General features: G+C 36.4%; 1 protein-coding gene across 1 annotated transcript in view; it reads left to right on the forward strand.

Annotated features, from left to right (window-relative positions):
• fat2 (FAT atypical cadherin 2) overlaps positions 1-18,208 on the forward strand; it is a 58,776-nt gene that overhangs the window by 10,923 nt on the left and 29,645 nt on the right. Inside the window, exons 5-13 of the mRNA XM_073820743.1 lie at positions 1,359-1,569; positions 5,819-5,958; positions 6,107-6,382; positions 7,473-7,683; positions 7,856-11,896; positions 12,085-12,281; positions 13,558-13,711; positions 14,239-14,472; positions 16,462-16,851. Of these exons, the coding sequence (XP_073676844.1) occupies positions 1,359-1,569; positions 5,819-5,958; positions 6,107-6,382; positions 7,473-7,683; positions 7,856-11,896; positions 12,085-12,281; positions 13,558-13,711; positions 14,239-14,472; positions 16,462-16,851 (5,854 nt within the window). The remainder of the gene's footprint in view (positions 1-1,358; positions 1,570-5,818; positions 5,959-6,106; positions 6,383-7,472; positions 7,684-7,855; positions 11,897-12,084; positions 12,282-13,557; positions 13,712-14,238; positions 14,473-16,461; positions 16,852-18,208) is intronic.

Below are 18,208 nucleotides of genomic sequence, written 5' to 3' on the forward strand. Positions count from 1 at the left end.
GTTGTTTTTAATAGTAAAAATATTTGAAAATTTTACTGTTTTTGCTGCACTTTGGATGAAATAAATGCAGGCTTGGTGAGCAGATGAGACCTTTTTATATAGCTTAAAGATACTGCAGATTCATATGCATAATTTTAAAAATAAGACTTTTGAATTTTGAATCTTCTGCACTACTGGTCAAAAGTTTGGAATAATTATGATTTTTATATAGTTTCTAAAGAACACTTATTTTGCTGACCAATGCTATTTTTTGGTGTTTAAAAATACAGTAAACATGGTAAAATTTTGAAATATTATTACAATGTAAAATTGTAAAATTGTTTTCGATGTCAATATATTTTAAAATGTAATTTATTCCTTTGATGCAAAGCTGAATTTTAAGCATAATTTCTCCAGTCTTCAGTGACACATGGTCCTTTAAAAATCATTCTAATAGTATGATTTGCTTCTGCAAAATTTATTGCTTATTATTAGCAACATTTAATACATTTTTAAAAATTTCATATGAATCTGCAGTATATTTAAGCAATATTAAAAAGTATATTCTGCTCACCAAGCCTGCATTTATTTGATCCAAAGTACAGCAAAAACAGTAACATTGTGAAATTTTGAAATACCTTTATTCTATTTGAATGTCTTAAAATATAATTTATTTCAGTGATTTTAAAGCTAAATTTTAGCATTATTACTCCAGTCATATGATCCTTCAGAAATCATTCTGATATTCTGATTTGCTACTCAAAACATTTATTATTATTATTATTATTATTATTATTATTATTATTATTATTATGTTGAAAACAGCTGAGTGGATTTTTTTCAGGTTTCTCTGATGAATAGAAAGTTCAGAAGAACAGCATTTATCTGACATTATAAATGTCTTTATCATCACTTATGATCAATTTAAAGCATCCTTGCTAAAAAAAGTATTTATTTTTATAATGTTACAAAAGCTTTTTATTTCATATAAATGATGATCTTTGGATCTTTCTATTCATCAAATAATTCTGAAAAAAAAAATACTCAACTGTTTAAAATATTGATAATAATGTTAATAATACATGTTTCTTGAACAGCAGATCATTATATATTTATTAAATATATTAATTAATTTATTTTTTATTTTAAATACATTCAAATAGAAAGCAGTTATTTTAAATAGTAAAAAAAATTCACAATATTACTGCTTTTGCTGTACTTGTGACCAAATAAATGCAGGCTTGGTGAGCAGAAGACACTTCTTTAGTCCAAAAGTTTTCGACAAAATTTATGCCATCAAATCTGACATGATATATTCCATAAAAAATACTTTAAAAAAGTAAAAGATCCACCTTTTGACCTTTTTTTCACTATCACAGATTCAAGCAACAGACCAAGGCAGCCCTCCAAGAATGTCCAAGACCCGTCTGCATGTCGAATGGCTGCCCCAACCCGAGCCCAGCTCTGATGTGCTGGCTTTCGATGAGCCCCCCTTCAACTATGTGGTGATGGAGACAGATCCTGTCAGCGACATGGTGGGAATCATCCGAACGGAGATCCCAAAGAACCTTCTCTTGTTTGACATTATCGGTAAGCACCTCTCTATGATTTACCACATTAAATAAACATAAACGAGTTCTTTTTGTTAGTTTAAAGCATAGAATCTAATAATATTCAGTGAGGTTTTGCCTCAGAAATTACTTATGCATCATCGTTAATGCATATTAATATATAATTTTATAAAACAGCTATGCAAAAAGAAAGGAACGACTTAAGTGTATTGGAGTCGAACAGGCTGTCATTGTACTGTACAGTACTGCATGGCAGGGGGTCTGGTGTCACTGTGATGCTGTAGCTTCCCTCTCTGTGATGCAATCTGTGCCAGGAGGCTGATCTTAGCAGTGACACATTTCTTCAGATGACAAGCCAGAGCACCAGAGGAGCTGCCTTCCTCACAGCTCTGCCATCAGTCTCTCTGTGGCTGTGCAAGCAGCACACATTCGCCTGCAGTTAAGGGCTGAACCTGACCTTCACTCTGCTCCTGCATTCTTACCTTCAGCCCTGCAGAGAAATGGGCTTCAGTGGAAATAAATCACAAGGATTTGTAGTAGGGAGGGAAAATGAATCTTATGCATGGAAGAGAATTCACCTGTTGGCTACAGATCTTGTTTTATCTCAGCGTGGCTCTGATATGATGACAGCGAGGCCTGCATTAATTTACATTCGTTATCTTACTCTTAGATACGAACGCATTATATTTTAACCAGACGACTGTGGTCAGTTTGATGAAAGAGATTCTTTCATGCATACATTTCAGATAACTTTCGAATTTGTCATGCATAATTTTGTGATTTATTAATGTTAGGTCATATATATGTGGTTTAATGTCATTCTTTATGCTTTAATTAAATAAATAAAGCTAGACAGTTAGAAGTGATGTGATTACATAAATTTATAATTAAAAGTTCTGTAAAATCTACACCTATTTAATTTGGAAGAAAATCAATGTCAAAAATACTTTTTATATTTGAATTAACAGCGCAGAGTTAATTTGTTCATGGAAACATATTCTATAATGGTTTTATGATGGATTTCAAAGGATAGCTTATATTAAAAGCACTAATTTACATAAACAGCAGGAGAATATTCATATTTGATGAGAATATAGATTACAGAGAATATAAGGTCTGAATTTTAGTGTTACGCAATTGCATAAAATCATCTCTTAAAAATGAAGGTGCCTTAAAAGGTTCTTCATTCCACAAAGAACCATTCAGTCAAAGGTTCTTTAAAGAACCATCTTTTTCTTATCTTTTAATAATCTGAAGAACCTTCTTTTGCTACAAAGAACCTTTTGTGAAACAGAAAGGTTCTTCAGATGTTAAAGGTTCTTTATGGAACCATTTAGACAAATTTTATGGAACCATTTTGACAAAAAAAAAATGTTGATAAAGGTGCTTCCACGAAGCCCCTTTATTTTTAAGAGTGTATTGTGCTTAACTTTAAAAAAGCTCACATTCAGAACAAACATTTACAGATAATTTACTCACCCTCTTGTCAAGATGTTCATGTCTTTCTTTCTTCAGTCGTAAAGAAATGATGTTTTTCGAGGAAAACATTTCAGGATTTCTCTCCATATAGTAGGCTTCTATGGTGCTCCCGAGTTTGAACTTCCAAAATGCAGTTTCAATGCAGCTTCAAAGGGCTCTAAATGATCCCAGTCGAGAAATAAGGATCTTGTCTAGCAAAACAATTGGTTATTTTCTAAATAAAATTACAATTTATATACTTTTTAACCTCAAATGCTCATCTTGTCTAGCTTTGCTTCAACTTTGTGTATTCCGGTTCAAAATAGTAAGGGTATGTCGAAAAAACTCCCATCTCATTTTCAAAATAGTCCTACATAGTTAAAAAAAAAATTGTAAAGAGCGTTTGATCTTCTTTGCATGTTTACTTTGTAAACACTGGGTCTGTAGTTTTGCAGATGTTTTGAAGTTGGAGGAGAAAATGAGATGGGAGTTTTTCGAACATACCCTAACTGTATTGAACCGGAATACATAGAGTTATATAAATTGTCTTTTTTTTTTTAAGAAAATAACCAGTTGTTTCACTAGATAAGCGAAGATAAGACTGGGATCATTTAGAGCCCTTTGAACCTGCATTTAAACTGCATTTTGGAAGTTCAACCTCAGAGGCTCCATAGAAGTCCACTATATGGAGAGAAATCCTAAAATGTTTTCGTTTAAAAACATAATTTCTTTATGCCTGAAGAAAGAAAGACATGAACATCTTGGGCAAGGGTGTGAGTACATTATCTGTACATTTTTGTTCTGAAAGTGAACTTCTTTTTTAACCCAAACCCTGACTTTTCATCATTTAGTTTGAAGGCTTTGTTTCACTTCTCAGCCTTTTCGACTCTTGAGATGCTAATTACGTATTAATTAAGACAGAAAATATCTTAAAGCCTCCATCAAGGCTGGTATTAGATATGGTTTGGTCTTCAGCAAAGAGATAAATCCATTTGAAGACTGCTTTGTAAAGTTTGAAAATAAACATTGCACCTGAAAATATAGTTGTATTAAATCAGGACCGGAAAGCCTTCAATAGGTGGAATTTTTAATAAACACCATCTGTTAAAGCAAGCATGAATTTACCCCCACTGAGTAAGATGTCTGGTCTTTTTATGCATGTGCCAAATGTTTTCCCTTAAACAATAGTGCTGGTCTGATGAATAGTTTTCGCAGGAGTGCCCTTGTTTTCTGTCATTATTGTACCAGGACGGGCATAACAACAAAGACTCATATGGGCTTTAAACCATAGTTATACTCTGAAATGTGAAATCTACAGGATGCTGGTGCTTTTCATCAAGGATTTTTGGATGCTACTCATGTGCTTATTCTGCTCATGCAAGTTTAAGAGGATTGTGCATGTATTATAGTTCACCTGACTCTTACTGTCACAACACTTTGTGTTACTCACTCAGCTCTAAAGTAATGCATACGGGTTCATCCTCAAAGGTTCATTCAGAGGTGTTGATGGTGAACCATCAGACGTGCGAAGCATGTTATTCTAGCCCAGTTGTTTTTGAAAACAACACATTTTACATTGGACAGTAAGTGTTGACCTACAACAGAACCAAACTGTACAAAAATCAAAAACATTAAAATGCATTTACTTTCATAGCAGAAATGTTATATTGAATTAGAATATGAATACTACTCTTAGCAGTCAGTAAAACAAAAGCATGCATATAAACTGAAATGCTGCTATGTGGCAACATACATTTATAATAAAAAGCACTCATCTGTATGCAAACATTATTATTTTTATGGATTGTTGTAATTACATAATATTTCAGTGCATACATTTAAATAAGATTACTGGAAAATTAAATTAAAACACATAAACAATGATTAATTGACCAGCTAGAGAAGCAACAAATGAATATGCACCAAAATACCACTGTTAGTCAAAAGTTTTTTAACAGTAAATTTTTCATGTTTTTTTAAGAAGTCTCTTCTGCCCACCAAAGTACAGCAAAAGCAGTGAAATGCTGAAATATTTTTATTATTTAAAATAACTGTTTTCTATTTGAATATATTTTAAATTGTAATTAATTCATTTGATTTCAAAGCTGAATTTTTAGCATCATTACTCCAGTCACATAATACTTCAGAAGTCATGTTAATATTCAGATTTTCTGTTCAAAAAACAATTTTATGTTGAAAACAGCTGAGAAGGATTTTTTTCAGGTTTCTTTGATGAATAGACAGTTCAGAAGAACAGCATTTATCTAAAAATAGAAATCTTTTGTAACATTATACATATCTTTATCATCATTTTTAATCAATTTAAAGCATCCTTGATAAATAAAACTAATAATTTCTATAATTTCTTTCCCAAAAAATATATTAAGATGACACTGACTCCAAGTTTTTGAATGCTATAGTGTATAATGTTACAAAAGACGACGATGCTGAAAATTTAGCTTTGATCACAGGAATGAATTACATTTTAAAATATATTCAAATTGTTATTTTGAATACTAAAACTGTTTCAAAATTGTACTGTTTTACTGTACTTTGGATCAAATAAATTAATGCTTTGTGAGCAGAAGAGATCTTTAAAAAAATATATATTACTGTTCAAAAACTTTTGACTGGTTGTGTAGTTTGATTGAATACACACCCTTTGATGAGTATAATACATGGGAAGTGGTTTTTCCTTCCTTTTATACTTGACAAGCCTTTTTTGTGGTTGCATTTATGTGGTTAGTTCAGAACAAACATTTGATGGCTTGAGAACCATTGATCTAACCAGAGCTAATGTTGTATCTTAGGTGGCGATGAAGAGCAGGACTTCTATATTGAGAAGAACACAGGGAGCATTGTGAAAGCTCAACGTTTGGATGCAGGCAGAAAATCTCATTACAACTTAACAGTCAGAGTCTCAGATGGATTTCAGGCCATAACCACTCAGGTATGAGCACACATGCCAAGTCAATCACACAACGAATGCAGAGTCAATAAATTCATAGCGTGCACCTCGGCAAGCAGAAAGCGAGATGAAAGATTTACCATTGTTATCAGGCCAGCATTTTAATATGTCTTACTTTTTCTTCTCTTAGGCCTACATTCAAGTAGTGGATATAAATGAGCATCGACCCATGTTCTTGAAGAGCCTCTATGAGGTGAGAGTGCCAGAGGACACATCTCCATGGAAGGAGATCCTTCACATCAGCGCCCATGATGCAGATGCCAACAGTGGACTCTTCTACTCCATCCACAGCAGCCTTAACCCAGACAGCCTCAAGTACTTTCACCTGGACCAACGGAGCGGTGTGCTTGTCATGAAAGAGGAGCTGGACTATGAGACCATCTCCACTCATACTCTGATTGTGATGGTAAAGAGACACTTGACTTGACTCAACCAACCACTGATAGTGGCCAGTGCAATCTGTTGCAATTACGGGCACGCTTTGATTAAAGCATTAGTTCATTTCAAACTAAGATTTACAGATAATTTACTCCCCCTTGTTATCCAAGATGTTCATGTTTTTCTTTCTTCAGTTGTAAAGAAATTGTTTTTTGAGGAAAATATTTCAGGATTTTTCTCCATATAGTGGACTTTTATGGTGCCCCCTAGTTTGAACTTTCAAAATGCAGTTTCAATGCAGCTTCAAAGGGCTCTAAACAATCCCAGCTGAGGAAGATATGATTGGTTATATAAAAAATTATTTTAAACCTCAAATGCTTGTCTATCTCTGCATGAACTCGGTTCATTTTCCTTAACTTCAAAATCGTCCTACATCACTGTTTTACCTTTTTGTAAAGGTTGTTTGATCTTCTGTGCATGTTTACTTTGCAAACAATGGGTCAGAACTTCTGCAGCGATGTAGGATGATTTTGAAACGATTTTTGAAGTTGAGGGAGCAAATGAGATGTTTTTCGACATACCTTAATTGTATTGAAACAGAGATGCACAGGCTATGCATGCACATCACAGCGAAAGACAAGAATTTGAGGTTTAAAAGTATAAAAATTTTACTTAAAAAACAACCATTTCGCTAGATAAGACCCTTTGAAGCTGCATTTTGGAAGTTCAAACTTGGAGGCACAATTGAAGTGCACTATATAGAGAAAAATCCTGAAATGTTTTCCTCAAAAAACATAATTTCTTTACGACTGAAGAAAGAAAGAAAGAAAGGGGGTGAGTACATTATCTGTGCATTTTTGTTCTGGAAGTGAACTACTTCCTTAAATGGGCATGAAAACATTTGGTTATTTTTGCAGTTAAATCATACTGGAATTCATTTAATCATCTCAAGTCCCTCACATAATATAGATGGAATCAGTGCACAGGGAAGAGCATAAATCCACATTCCTGAAAAATTCCTAACCTAAATTAAGCACCTAAAAGTCATAAAAAATCAGATGTTATCTTCTTGACCCTTGTACCACACACACATTGACCTGTATGCTTTATCATTCCAGGTACGAGACGAGAAGATCCCAATAAAAAAGAACTTAGCAAAAGTTGTTGTGCATGTAGAAGACTGTAACGACCACAACCCGTCTTTTCTGAGTACTCATTATGAGGGCACTATAAGTAATCTGGCACTCACTGGCACTGAAGTGCTACGAGTCAAAGCCCTGGATAAGGATACTGGGAGCAATGCAGAGATTGTTTATTCCTTTCACTCTGGTAAGACATTTGCCTGGAGCGCTGTGTTACCTTTGCTTTTTAACAACTTTTGCCTTCATGGAAAACACAGGAGTCTTGCCTTCATAAATACTCTTGGGTGGCAATTAAAAACATTAATCACGTTTTATGTGTTTTTGACATTTAACACAAAAATCTCTTTTTTTTCATCCAGGTGGGAATGTGGATGGCGCTTTTGAAATCGACCAGGAGACTGGAAGCATTCGTGTGTCTGATGCATTAAACAAGCTTCCGCAGGAGCAGTATCACCTCACAGTAAAAGCCACAGATCAGGGCTTTCCCCAACGTAGTGCCCTTTGCCCTGTTACCATCACTATAAAGCTGTCTGAATTCACACCACCCCAGTTCTCCTCCGAAGAATACATCACAGAGATAAGCGAGGCTATGCCTCCTGGCTCTCCTGTACTGTCTATCTCTGCCAGCTGCCCATCCTCAGTGCTGTACAGGATCAACAAAGGCGACCCCAATGGGACGTTCCACATTAACATCAACTCTGGACTCTTGTCAATCCGAAACGCACTTGATTTTGAGCAACACCCTTCCTACCATCTGATAGTAAGAGCTACAAATACAGCGGGGGTCTCATCTGATGCGGTGGTTTACATTTACGTGATTGATGAAAACGACAACGCCCCTGTTTTCCATCAGGACACTTATTATGGGCAAATTAGTGAGTCTGCACCAGTCAACAGCATGGTAACTGGAGAGAACAACACGCCGTTAGTGATTAAGGCGTCAGATGCAGATAAAGACACAAACGCTCTGTTGGTTTTCCAAATCCTTGAGCCTGGAGCTCAGGAAGTGTTTAAAATAGACCCAAGCATGGGTACCATCTTCTTAAAGTCTTCAGTTGATTTTGAGGTAAAACCTGAATTTTCCTTCACCGTTCAGGTTTGGGATTCTGGCGAGCCATCGCTGAGTGCTTCCAAGCCATGCAAAGTAAACATCCGTGTACTGGACATTAATGACTGTCCTCCTAAATTTGCTTTACCTGTATATGAAACTGCCCTCACCTTACCAGTTTTTGAAGACATGGATGTGATCCAGGTGACAGCGCACGATGCAGATTCAGAAATCATCTACATGATTTCGGAGAGTGCTAATAAAAACGCTTTTAAAATAGACCAGTCCACTGGAATCATATCAGTGAATGATTCGTCTGAACTGCAATCCCATAATGAGTTAAAGATTACTGCCTCGGATGGATTATATAAAGATACTACCCTAGTGAAATTCAATATTACCAATGCGACAAAGACTACTCTGAAGTTTGAGGATAGGATGCATGTAGCCACCGTACTAGAGAACAGTACGTCTATTAAAATTTTAGCCGTTTTGAGAGCGACGGGTAGCTACCTGAACGAGCCCTTGCTGTATACCGTCTTGAACCCACATGGGAAGTTTGCAGTGGTTCCATCATCTGGAGTCCTGCAGACCACCGGCGTTCCATTTGACCGGGAAGAACGGAATGAATATGATGTTGCTGTGGAAGTCCGAGACATAAGGCATCCACCACGTGTGGACGTCACTCATGTTAAAGTCTACATAGATGACATCAACGACAATGCCCCAGAAATATCCAATTTGCCTCATTCGCTGATGATATCGGATGAAACCGAACCAGGGGATGTTCTCTTTCAAGTCCTAGCGACCGACAAAGACTCTGGCGAGAATGGCTCAATACTATTTTCACTGGAGGATGATTTCAGTCTCTTCCGAATTGACCATTATCTTGGAGATGTGTCGCTGCTAAGACCTTTAGACTTTGAATCCATGAATAAATACGTTCTCACTGTACTGGTGTCAGATGAGGGTGAGCAAAGTCTATCAGCAGCCGGGATGCTGTACGTCCAAGTGCAAAATCGTTCTCATCCGTTATTTCAAAGCTTATACTACCCATTGAAATTACCTGAGAATATCAAGCCATTTACAACAATCCTGCATGTGCAAGCAAGAAATCCTGAAGGATACCGGCTTATCTACAATCTAGAGGAAGACAACGCCTCCAGGTTCTTTAACATTGATTTCAAAACAGGGGTCTTAAGTGTCACTGATTTCCTAGACTTTGAGAGTCAAACAAAGCATATTTTGACTGTTCGTGCCACGGATTCGGTGACCGGCACCTTTGCCGAAGCCAAAGTAGAGATTGATGTGGAAGATATAAACGACAACGCCCCTGTCTTTCAAAGTCTGTCTTATGTTGCCAATGTGTCTGAAGGCCTTCCAATAGGCACATCTGTTTTACAAGTCTCAGCTGTTGATAGAGATTCAGGCAGAAATTCAGATATAATCTACCAGTTGGTTGACAAAGAAAATGATTATTTTGAAATCGACCCACTGAATGGGATTTTGGCGACGTTGCAAGTATTAGATTATGAAGCTTTGCAACAGTTTACTCTAAAAGTTAAAGCCACAGATAAAGGTGCACCGCCTCTTAGCAGTGAGTCTCAAATCATTGTGAATGTCGTAGATGTCAACGATAACCCTCCGGATTTTAGCGAGCCATCTTATCGGGCCTCTCTTGATGAAAAGGCCACTTGTGGCCACATCGTTATCAAAGTTCAGGCTTCAGACCCTGATAGTAAGGATGACCTCCAATATAAGATCCTATCAGGCAATGAAGGGAGATATTTCTCAATGAATGAATCATCCGGACTTATCTCATTCTCAAATGTGTGCAAGAGAAACCTAGATCCGTTTTATAACCTCACCGTTGCGGTTTCCGATGGTGTGTTTCAGAAGACCGCCCCTGTTAACATTGACATGACAAACGGCAACAAGCACAGCCCCTATTTTAGCCAGAACATTTACGAGGCAGATCTGGCAGAGAATGCAGAAGTGGGAACTCGTGTGATCAGATTGGCTGCTATCGACCCGGACGATGGTCCATACGGCAGTGTCGATTACACCATCATTAACAAGCTTGCTGATGAGAAGTTCTCTATCGACGAAGATGGACAGATCATGACTTCTCAGTCTTTGGATAGAGAAAATCCATCACAACGCGTGATCGCGATTAAGGTCATGGCTAAGGATGGAGGAGGAAGAGTGGGGTTCTGCACTGTAAAGATTATTCTAACAGATGAGAACGACAATGCCCCTCAGTTCAAAGCTTCAGAGTATCAGGTTTCCATTCAATCCACAGTGAACAAGGGCTCGCCGGTCATACAGATAATGGCGTATGACGCAGATGAAGGTAAAAACGCTGACGTCACTTATACAGTAGAAGAAGCAGAAGAGGTTACGGAAGATGTTATTGAGGTCAACCCTTTTACCGGAGTGGTCAGCATCAAAGAGAGTCTGGTTGGTATGGAAAATAAGATTTTCACCTTCAAAGTTAAGGCCAGAGATGGAGGCATTCCTTTTTACAACTCCTCGGTGCCAGTACAGGTCAAGGTGGTCCCACCGGAGGTCATTCTGCCCCAGTTTACCGAGCCATTGTACTCGTTCTCGGCATCTGAGGACCTGCCTATCGGATATGAGATAGGCACAGTCAAGGCGGACTCCGACATGCCACTGATATACAGCTTGGTGAATGGCAACACTATAGACAGCAACAATGAACATGTTTTTGCTGTTGACAAAGACAGTGGTACTCTTGTAGTGCAGAAGAACATTGACCATGAAAAAACCAAGGTGTACAAGATCGACGTGATCGCTCAAGGAAATCACAATGGCACCGATCTAGCATCTCTTGTATCTGTTCACATAGAGGTTCAAGATGTAAATGACAATCCGCCTGTGTTCGAGGCTGACCCCTATGAGGCTTTCCTAGCTGAGAATTTGCCTCCTGGCACCACAGTCATTCAAGTGACAGCTAATGATGCAGATACAAATGTCAATGGAGAAGTCTCATATGCGCTTGAGCCTGAGTCAGATGATATTGGTGACATGTTTACCATTGATTCGCAAACTGGCTGGATTACAACCTTAAGGAAGGCTGATTCAGAGACCAAACAGATTTATGGATTCTATGTGGTGGCTACTGATCATGGTGACGCTGTCAAACTGTCCTCTTCAGTACTCGTTGAGGTGACTATCACGGATGAAAACGATAACCCACCTCAGTTTACAGAGGAACTTTATCAAGGGTCCATTCTTGAGAATAGCAGACCTGGAGAAACCATCGTCACTCTGACGACTGCTGATAAAGACGTGTCTGCAGAAAATCGACAGATTGTATGTTACATAACAGGTATGTAAAGTAAATTCTGGCTTTTTGTCTGTAGAGATCAGAGTTGTTTATTGCTAGTAGTTCTTCTGGCTTTACAGTTCAGCTTTGCCATTTGACTTTAGCTTTGACTGTTGTATAAACATTTTTGCATGGGTTAAGTTATGTATTTTGGTTTTAAACAAATGCTGTTGGTGTTTTCATCTTTGAAGATGGAGACCCATTGGGCCAGTTCTCAGTCACAGCAGCTGGGGAGGAGTGGACAGTGATTTCCAAAGGTCCGCTTGACAGAGAAGACAAAGACAGATATAACCTTAAGATAATCGCCACTGATGGAAGGTTTCAAACGACTGCTAATGTGGAGGTCCATGTTCTTGACCTCAATGACAATAGTCCTTTGTGTGAACAAGTAAGTCAGATAGAAGATAAGTGCTTCTTCAACTATGAACACTTTTGTCCATGTGGACATGTAGAAAAGAAATGCAAAATAGTAATCATTCTAAAATGAAATTAAATGCGTGGGATGCATGCATGGTAAAAAGTTTCCAATGTGATATTCATAAAGTAGATTGAAAGCATTGAAATCCGTTCAAGAAAAATCACCCTTGGGACATAAACGTGCCTAAAGAAACACCCAAATACTAAAAGTACAAAACAAGATGAAATGTGATGTTGAAATACAGTTGAAGTCAAAAGTTTACGTATACCTTGCAGTATGCAAAAATAAGAGGGATCATACAAAAAATAATAGTTGAATTTATAAAAATTACCCCTTTCAAAAGTTTTCATACTTTTGATCCTTAATACTCTGTTGTAACTGTACGTGAATGATCCACAGCTGTGTTTTTGTTTTGTTTTTTTGTTTAGTGATTATTGTTTATGAGTCCCTTGTTTGTCCTGAACAGTTAAACTGCCTGCTGTTCTTCAGAAAAACTCTACAGGTCCCACAAATTCTTTGGTTTTTCAACATTTTTGTGTATTTGAACTCTTTATAACAATGACTATGATTTTGAGACCCATATGACTCATATGCAACTATTACAAAAGGTTAAAATCTCACTAATGCTTCAGAAGGAAACATGCATTAGGAAAAAAAAAATTACATTTGAAGATTATGGTAAATTTGTCTTCTGGGAAACATGTAAATGAAATAAATATGATATTTATAAGAAAAATTTACACCTCTTCATTCGTTCAAAGGTTTTCACCCCCTGGCTTAATGCATCGTGTTTCCTTCTGAAGCATCAGTAGGCATTTGAACCTTCTGTAATAGTTCCATGAGTCTCTTAGTTGTCCTCAGTATAAAAAGATAGATCTCAAAATCATGCGGTCATTGTTGGATAGGGTTCAAATAAACAAAAATGCTGAAAAACCAAAAAATTTGTGGGACCTGAAAGGTTTTTCTGAAGAACAGCAGGCAGTTTAACTCTTCAGGACAAACAAGGGACTCATTTTTTCTTGTAGACTGTATGTAAACATCATTTATGTCAAATATCTTATTCAGGTCAGTACTAAATAAAAAATAACATGCATTTTGTATGATCCCTCTTATTTTGGTAAAACAATTAGCATATTGCAGATTCTGCAAGATGTATGTAAACTTTTGACTTTTGTGTAATTTAATTTTATTAAAAAACGTCCTACTTGGAAAATATTTATTTAGCATTTTTTTTTCTTTTTCCCAGTTACTTTATACTGAGGCTGTCATGGAGAATTCCCCAGCGGGCTTGTTCATCCTGAAGATCTCTGCATCTGACCCTGACATTGGAACAAATGGCCAAGTGTCATTCACTCTCCATGGACCCAATGCAGACAAGTTCCATCTTGACTCCAGAACTGGTAATTTTGATCTCTACTGTAGATCTAGATCATTTACTGTTAAAAAATAGTTATAAGATGGCTTTACTGAAGGTTTGAGGAAATCAATTTCGACAACAGAGATAAGAGACAACTTTCCCAGGGCATTTGGAATTGTTAGAATTCCTTGCAAACAATGCAAGTATTTGATTTATGATAAGTTTATGTGACCGACCTTCCAGGGTATCCTATCTAAATGTAACATCTTTTAAGACGGTTATATTGGGTTTCCAAGAAACAAGATGCACAAAATGCTTTGGGCAAAAGTTGAAACAAAGAACTGTGTCCAGCTCTGTAGTGTTACGTTCCTGAAACAGCAACTTTCTTTGTTTTTTGTAGCCATGTTAAAGAAAAGAAACCACTAATTCCACGTAAATAATCTCTTGCGCTCCTTTATCAAATAAATAACTAGTCAAGGCTCGTCTGAGGTACCGTACATGTTGCAACACAGTGTTTAACCCTCCCCTGTTTTTGTCTGTAAAGCCTTGTTTTTTTTTGTTTTTTATCAGGAGAGCTGTACACCCTAGCTGTCCTGGACCGGGAGCGGGAAACCGAATATGATCTTGTTGTCAAAGCCACCGATGGCGGTGGCCGCTCTTGTCAGGCAGACGTCACACTCATGGTGCAAGACATGAATGACAACCCGCCACAATTCTCCACAAGCCATTATGAAATCACAGTGTTTGACAACACAACGATTAGGACGCCTATTGCTGTCATCTATGCCAAAGACCCAGACACAGGTATGGTACGGCTTCTCTTGTCATGAATGGCTGGTTTAAAGCAAAAAACACAGAGTATTTTGGGCTTATCCACTTAGAAAGCTTTAAACGCCCCCCAGGTTTTTTCTTTGACCCATCACACGTAGGTTGAAATCCTTTAGGTATGCAGCGTTTGATGTGGGATTGAAGGTTGTGACAGAGAAACATGATTAGGGAGGGACCAACCACACCTGTAGATGTGTGTGAACATGTAGAGTACACGTACTGGCTACCGTCACAGGGATTCATGTGAATTGCTTTCCCTTTTATATAATAAGTCTTCCAGTGAATTAATTACATTATCCTGTCTAAGCACAAGTATTACGCAAATCTGCAAATTCAAAGAGCGGAGTGTTTTTTTTATCTTGCAATGTCTACATAAATCAATGGAAATGCTATTTTGATAGTTTGGATGTTCTGATAATCTACTTTGCAGCTGTATGTCAACTAGCAATCATTAGAATATTAATTAACGGTCTGCTTGATATACTCTAATGAGAGTTAGTTGACATGTCGTTGCAAAGTTACTTATAGCCAGTAGTGGACTATCAAAATAAAGCGAAATCAATTCAACAGTAACCAATTAAAAATTATATGGTAATACTTTATTTTAAGAACCAGTTTTCATTATTAACTAGCATGCATATTACTATCATATTGGCTGTTTAGTATTACTTATAAAGCACATATGTTAAATGTTAATAATGTTAATAATGTTAATACTAGTTAATAGTGAGAATTGCTCCTTAAGTTAAAATGTTACCAACTTTTTTTTAAATAAGGCTAAAGCTGGGTGTGTTATTTCTGAAGGTGCGCTACAACATATATGTGACCCTGGACCACAAAACCAGTCTTAAGTAGCATGGGTATATTTGTAGCAATAGCCAAAAATACACTGTATGGGTCTAAATTATCGATTTTTATTTTATGCCAAAAATCATTGGGATATTAAGTAAAGATCATGTTTCATTAAGATAATTTGTGAATTTTCTACCATAAATATATAAAAACGTAATTTTAGATTAACAAAATGCATTGCTAAGAACTTCATTTGGACAACTTTAAAGACAATTTTCTCAATATTTAGATTTTTTTTTGCACCCCCAGATTCCAGATTTTGAAATAGTATCTCGGCCAAATATTGTTCTATCCTAACAAACCATACATCAATGGAAAGCTTATTTCTTTCAAAAAATTGTCCCTTATGACTGGTTTTGTGGTTCATATATTAATGCACATATTAATGCATTATTCTACAAGTTTTTTAGGCAGAAGTTGTAATTAATAGTTAGTTAATAGTGAGAATTGGTCTTTAAAATAAAGTTTGACCAAAGTTCAGGATCAATAAGACTTGTAATGTTTTTTTAAATAAGTTTCTTATGCTCATCAAGGCTGCGTTTATTTATTTGATCAAAATAAATATAAAATAATGGTTTCTATTTTAATATACTTTAAAATATAATTTATTCCTGTGATGCAAAGCCAAATTTTTATCAGCCCTTACTTCAGTCTCAAGTGTCACGTGATGCTTTACAAATCATTCTAATATGCTCATTTATTATTAGAAATATTTATGTTGGCAAAAGCTGTGCTGCCAAATATACTTTTTCAGGATTCTTTGATGAATAAACAGTTAACAAACAGCATTGATAATAAATCAACATATTAGAATGATTTTTGAAGGATCGTAGTTTTAAAAATTCAGCTTTGATAACAGGAATAAATTCTATTAATGTACATTCAAATAGAAAAACGTTATTTCACATCATAAAAATATTTCACAATATTAGTTTTTTTTAGTAGTTTTGATCAAATAAACACAGCCTTGATGAGCATAAGAAACTTCTTTAAAAAACATAAAAAATCTTTCTGATCCCAGACTTTTTTAAGACCCCAATCATTTTAGACATCTCTTGTTCTGCCATTCCCGAACTGAAATTCTGAGAATATAATGTTGTTTAACTCTTCCAGGAATAAACTCAGAAGTGCGATACTCTCTTCAAGGCGCCGACAGTGGCTTCTTCTCCCTAGATGAAATCTCAGGCATCCTAAGACTGGAGAGATCTCTAGCCGATGAGACTAAGTCCACCTATGAGATGAAAGTCAAAGCCACTGACCGAGGCCTCCCTCGCCACCTCTTCTCCTTTGCCACTGTTACAATACACGTGGTCATCCTGAGCGATTACCAGCCGTTGTTTCTTAGCTCGGAGTACTACGTACAGATCCCAGAATCACTCCAGGTCGGCTCGGAGGTGATCAGCGTGTCCGCCCTCACCAAAGATGGCACCGAAAGCGAGCCTGTGCGATATACTATCATATCTGGCAACGATGATGGACGATTTGAGATAAACCCCATGACCGGTAAGGGCTTTTTAATTCAGGTTTCTTTTTTGATGCACGTAAAAGATATTGGTTGATAAAATATATAGGAAAGCATGTCAATGTTTATATATTTGTAGCATTGTATGGGTCAAAATGATCAATTTTTCTTTTATGCCAAAAATCATTAGGATATTAGTAAAGATCATGTTCCATGAAGATATTTTTGTCAATTTCCTACTGTAAACACATCAAAACTTAATTTTTGATTAGTGATGTGCATTGCTAAGAACTTCATTGGGACAATTTTAAAGGCAACTTTCTCAATATTTTGATTTATTGCTATATGTCCTACCCTAACAAACCAAACATCAATGGAAAGCTTAATCATTCAGCTTATTCATGTACAAATCTTACCCTTATGACTAATTTTGTGGACCAGGATCACATTTAGAAAGGTAGATCTGGGTTTATTTTTGGTAGTTTGAAGTATATTTGAAACACTCAAATGTATTCAAAGTGTGCAGAAATTAGTTTGATGTTACATGGCATTGTTAAAGTGATTAAATTGAAACTTTTCTTCAAAATGGCATAAAAGTTTTGATACTTTTAAAATACAACTTTATTTTAAGATCCAGTTCTCACTATAAACTACGACTTTTCCATTAATAAACTCATAATTTGCTGTTTATTAATAGTTCGTAAGGTTTTTAAGTTTAGGATTAAGGGATCCAAAATATGTTCATGCAGAATAATGCATTAATATGTGCTTTATAAGTACTAATAAACAGCCAGTTTGCTAGTAATATCCATACTAGTTAATAGTGAGAATTGTTCCTTACAATAAAGTGTTACTGAAATGTCTTTGGCACTCTTATTTTTTAGTACCCCTGAGTCAGTGTCACAAAAAATTACACAAATTTCAAGGCTGACTATGTTTGTGATCTATGCACAGAACGTGAATTCCTCATCATTACTCACAGAAAGCAGGCATGATATATTAGCATGCCACCAATGATCCTCCATGGCTTTATTCCTGTTGTGTGAAGCTGGAATTTTCTTCAGCATGAGTAAATGTTGAACTGAAGAACCTGTGCTGACATGTTATGAATCCATACAGGCACTTGTCAGCTTGTTTATTCCCATCTGTTCATTCCTCTTAGTCTCTCCTCTCTCCCTTTCGCTCATGTCCTCTTATCGCGAATCTTCAGAGCCTTTGTGCTCTAGGACTTTTGTGAGAGATTGAGCCAAGCACTTTATTAGTTGTCAAATAATACGAAACTTTGAGTTCTGCTAGCAGGCATCCTGGTCAAATCAACTGGCTATTTAGAGATAATTACATTCCAGAAGCTACAAGTCCAACATTCCAGAAGCTACAAGATGTGCTATCTAGACAAAC

Source organism: Garra rufa, chromosome 16, assembly GCF_049309525.1.
Source record: "Garra rufa chromosome 16, GarRuf1.0, whole genome shotgun sequence".
NCBI lineage: Eukaryota > Metazoa > Chordata > Actinopteri > Cypriniformes > Cyprinidae > Garra > Garra rufa.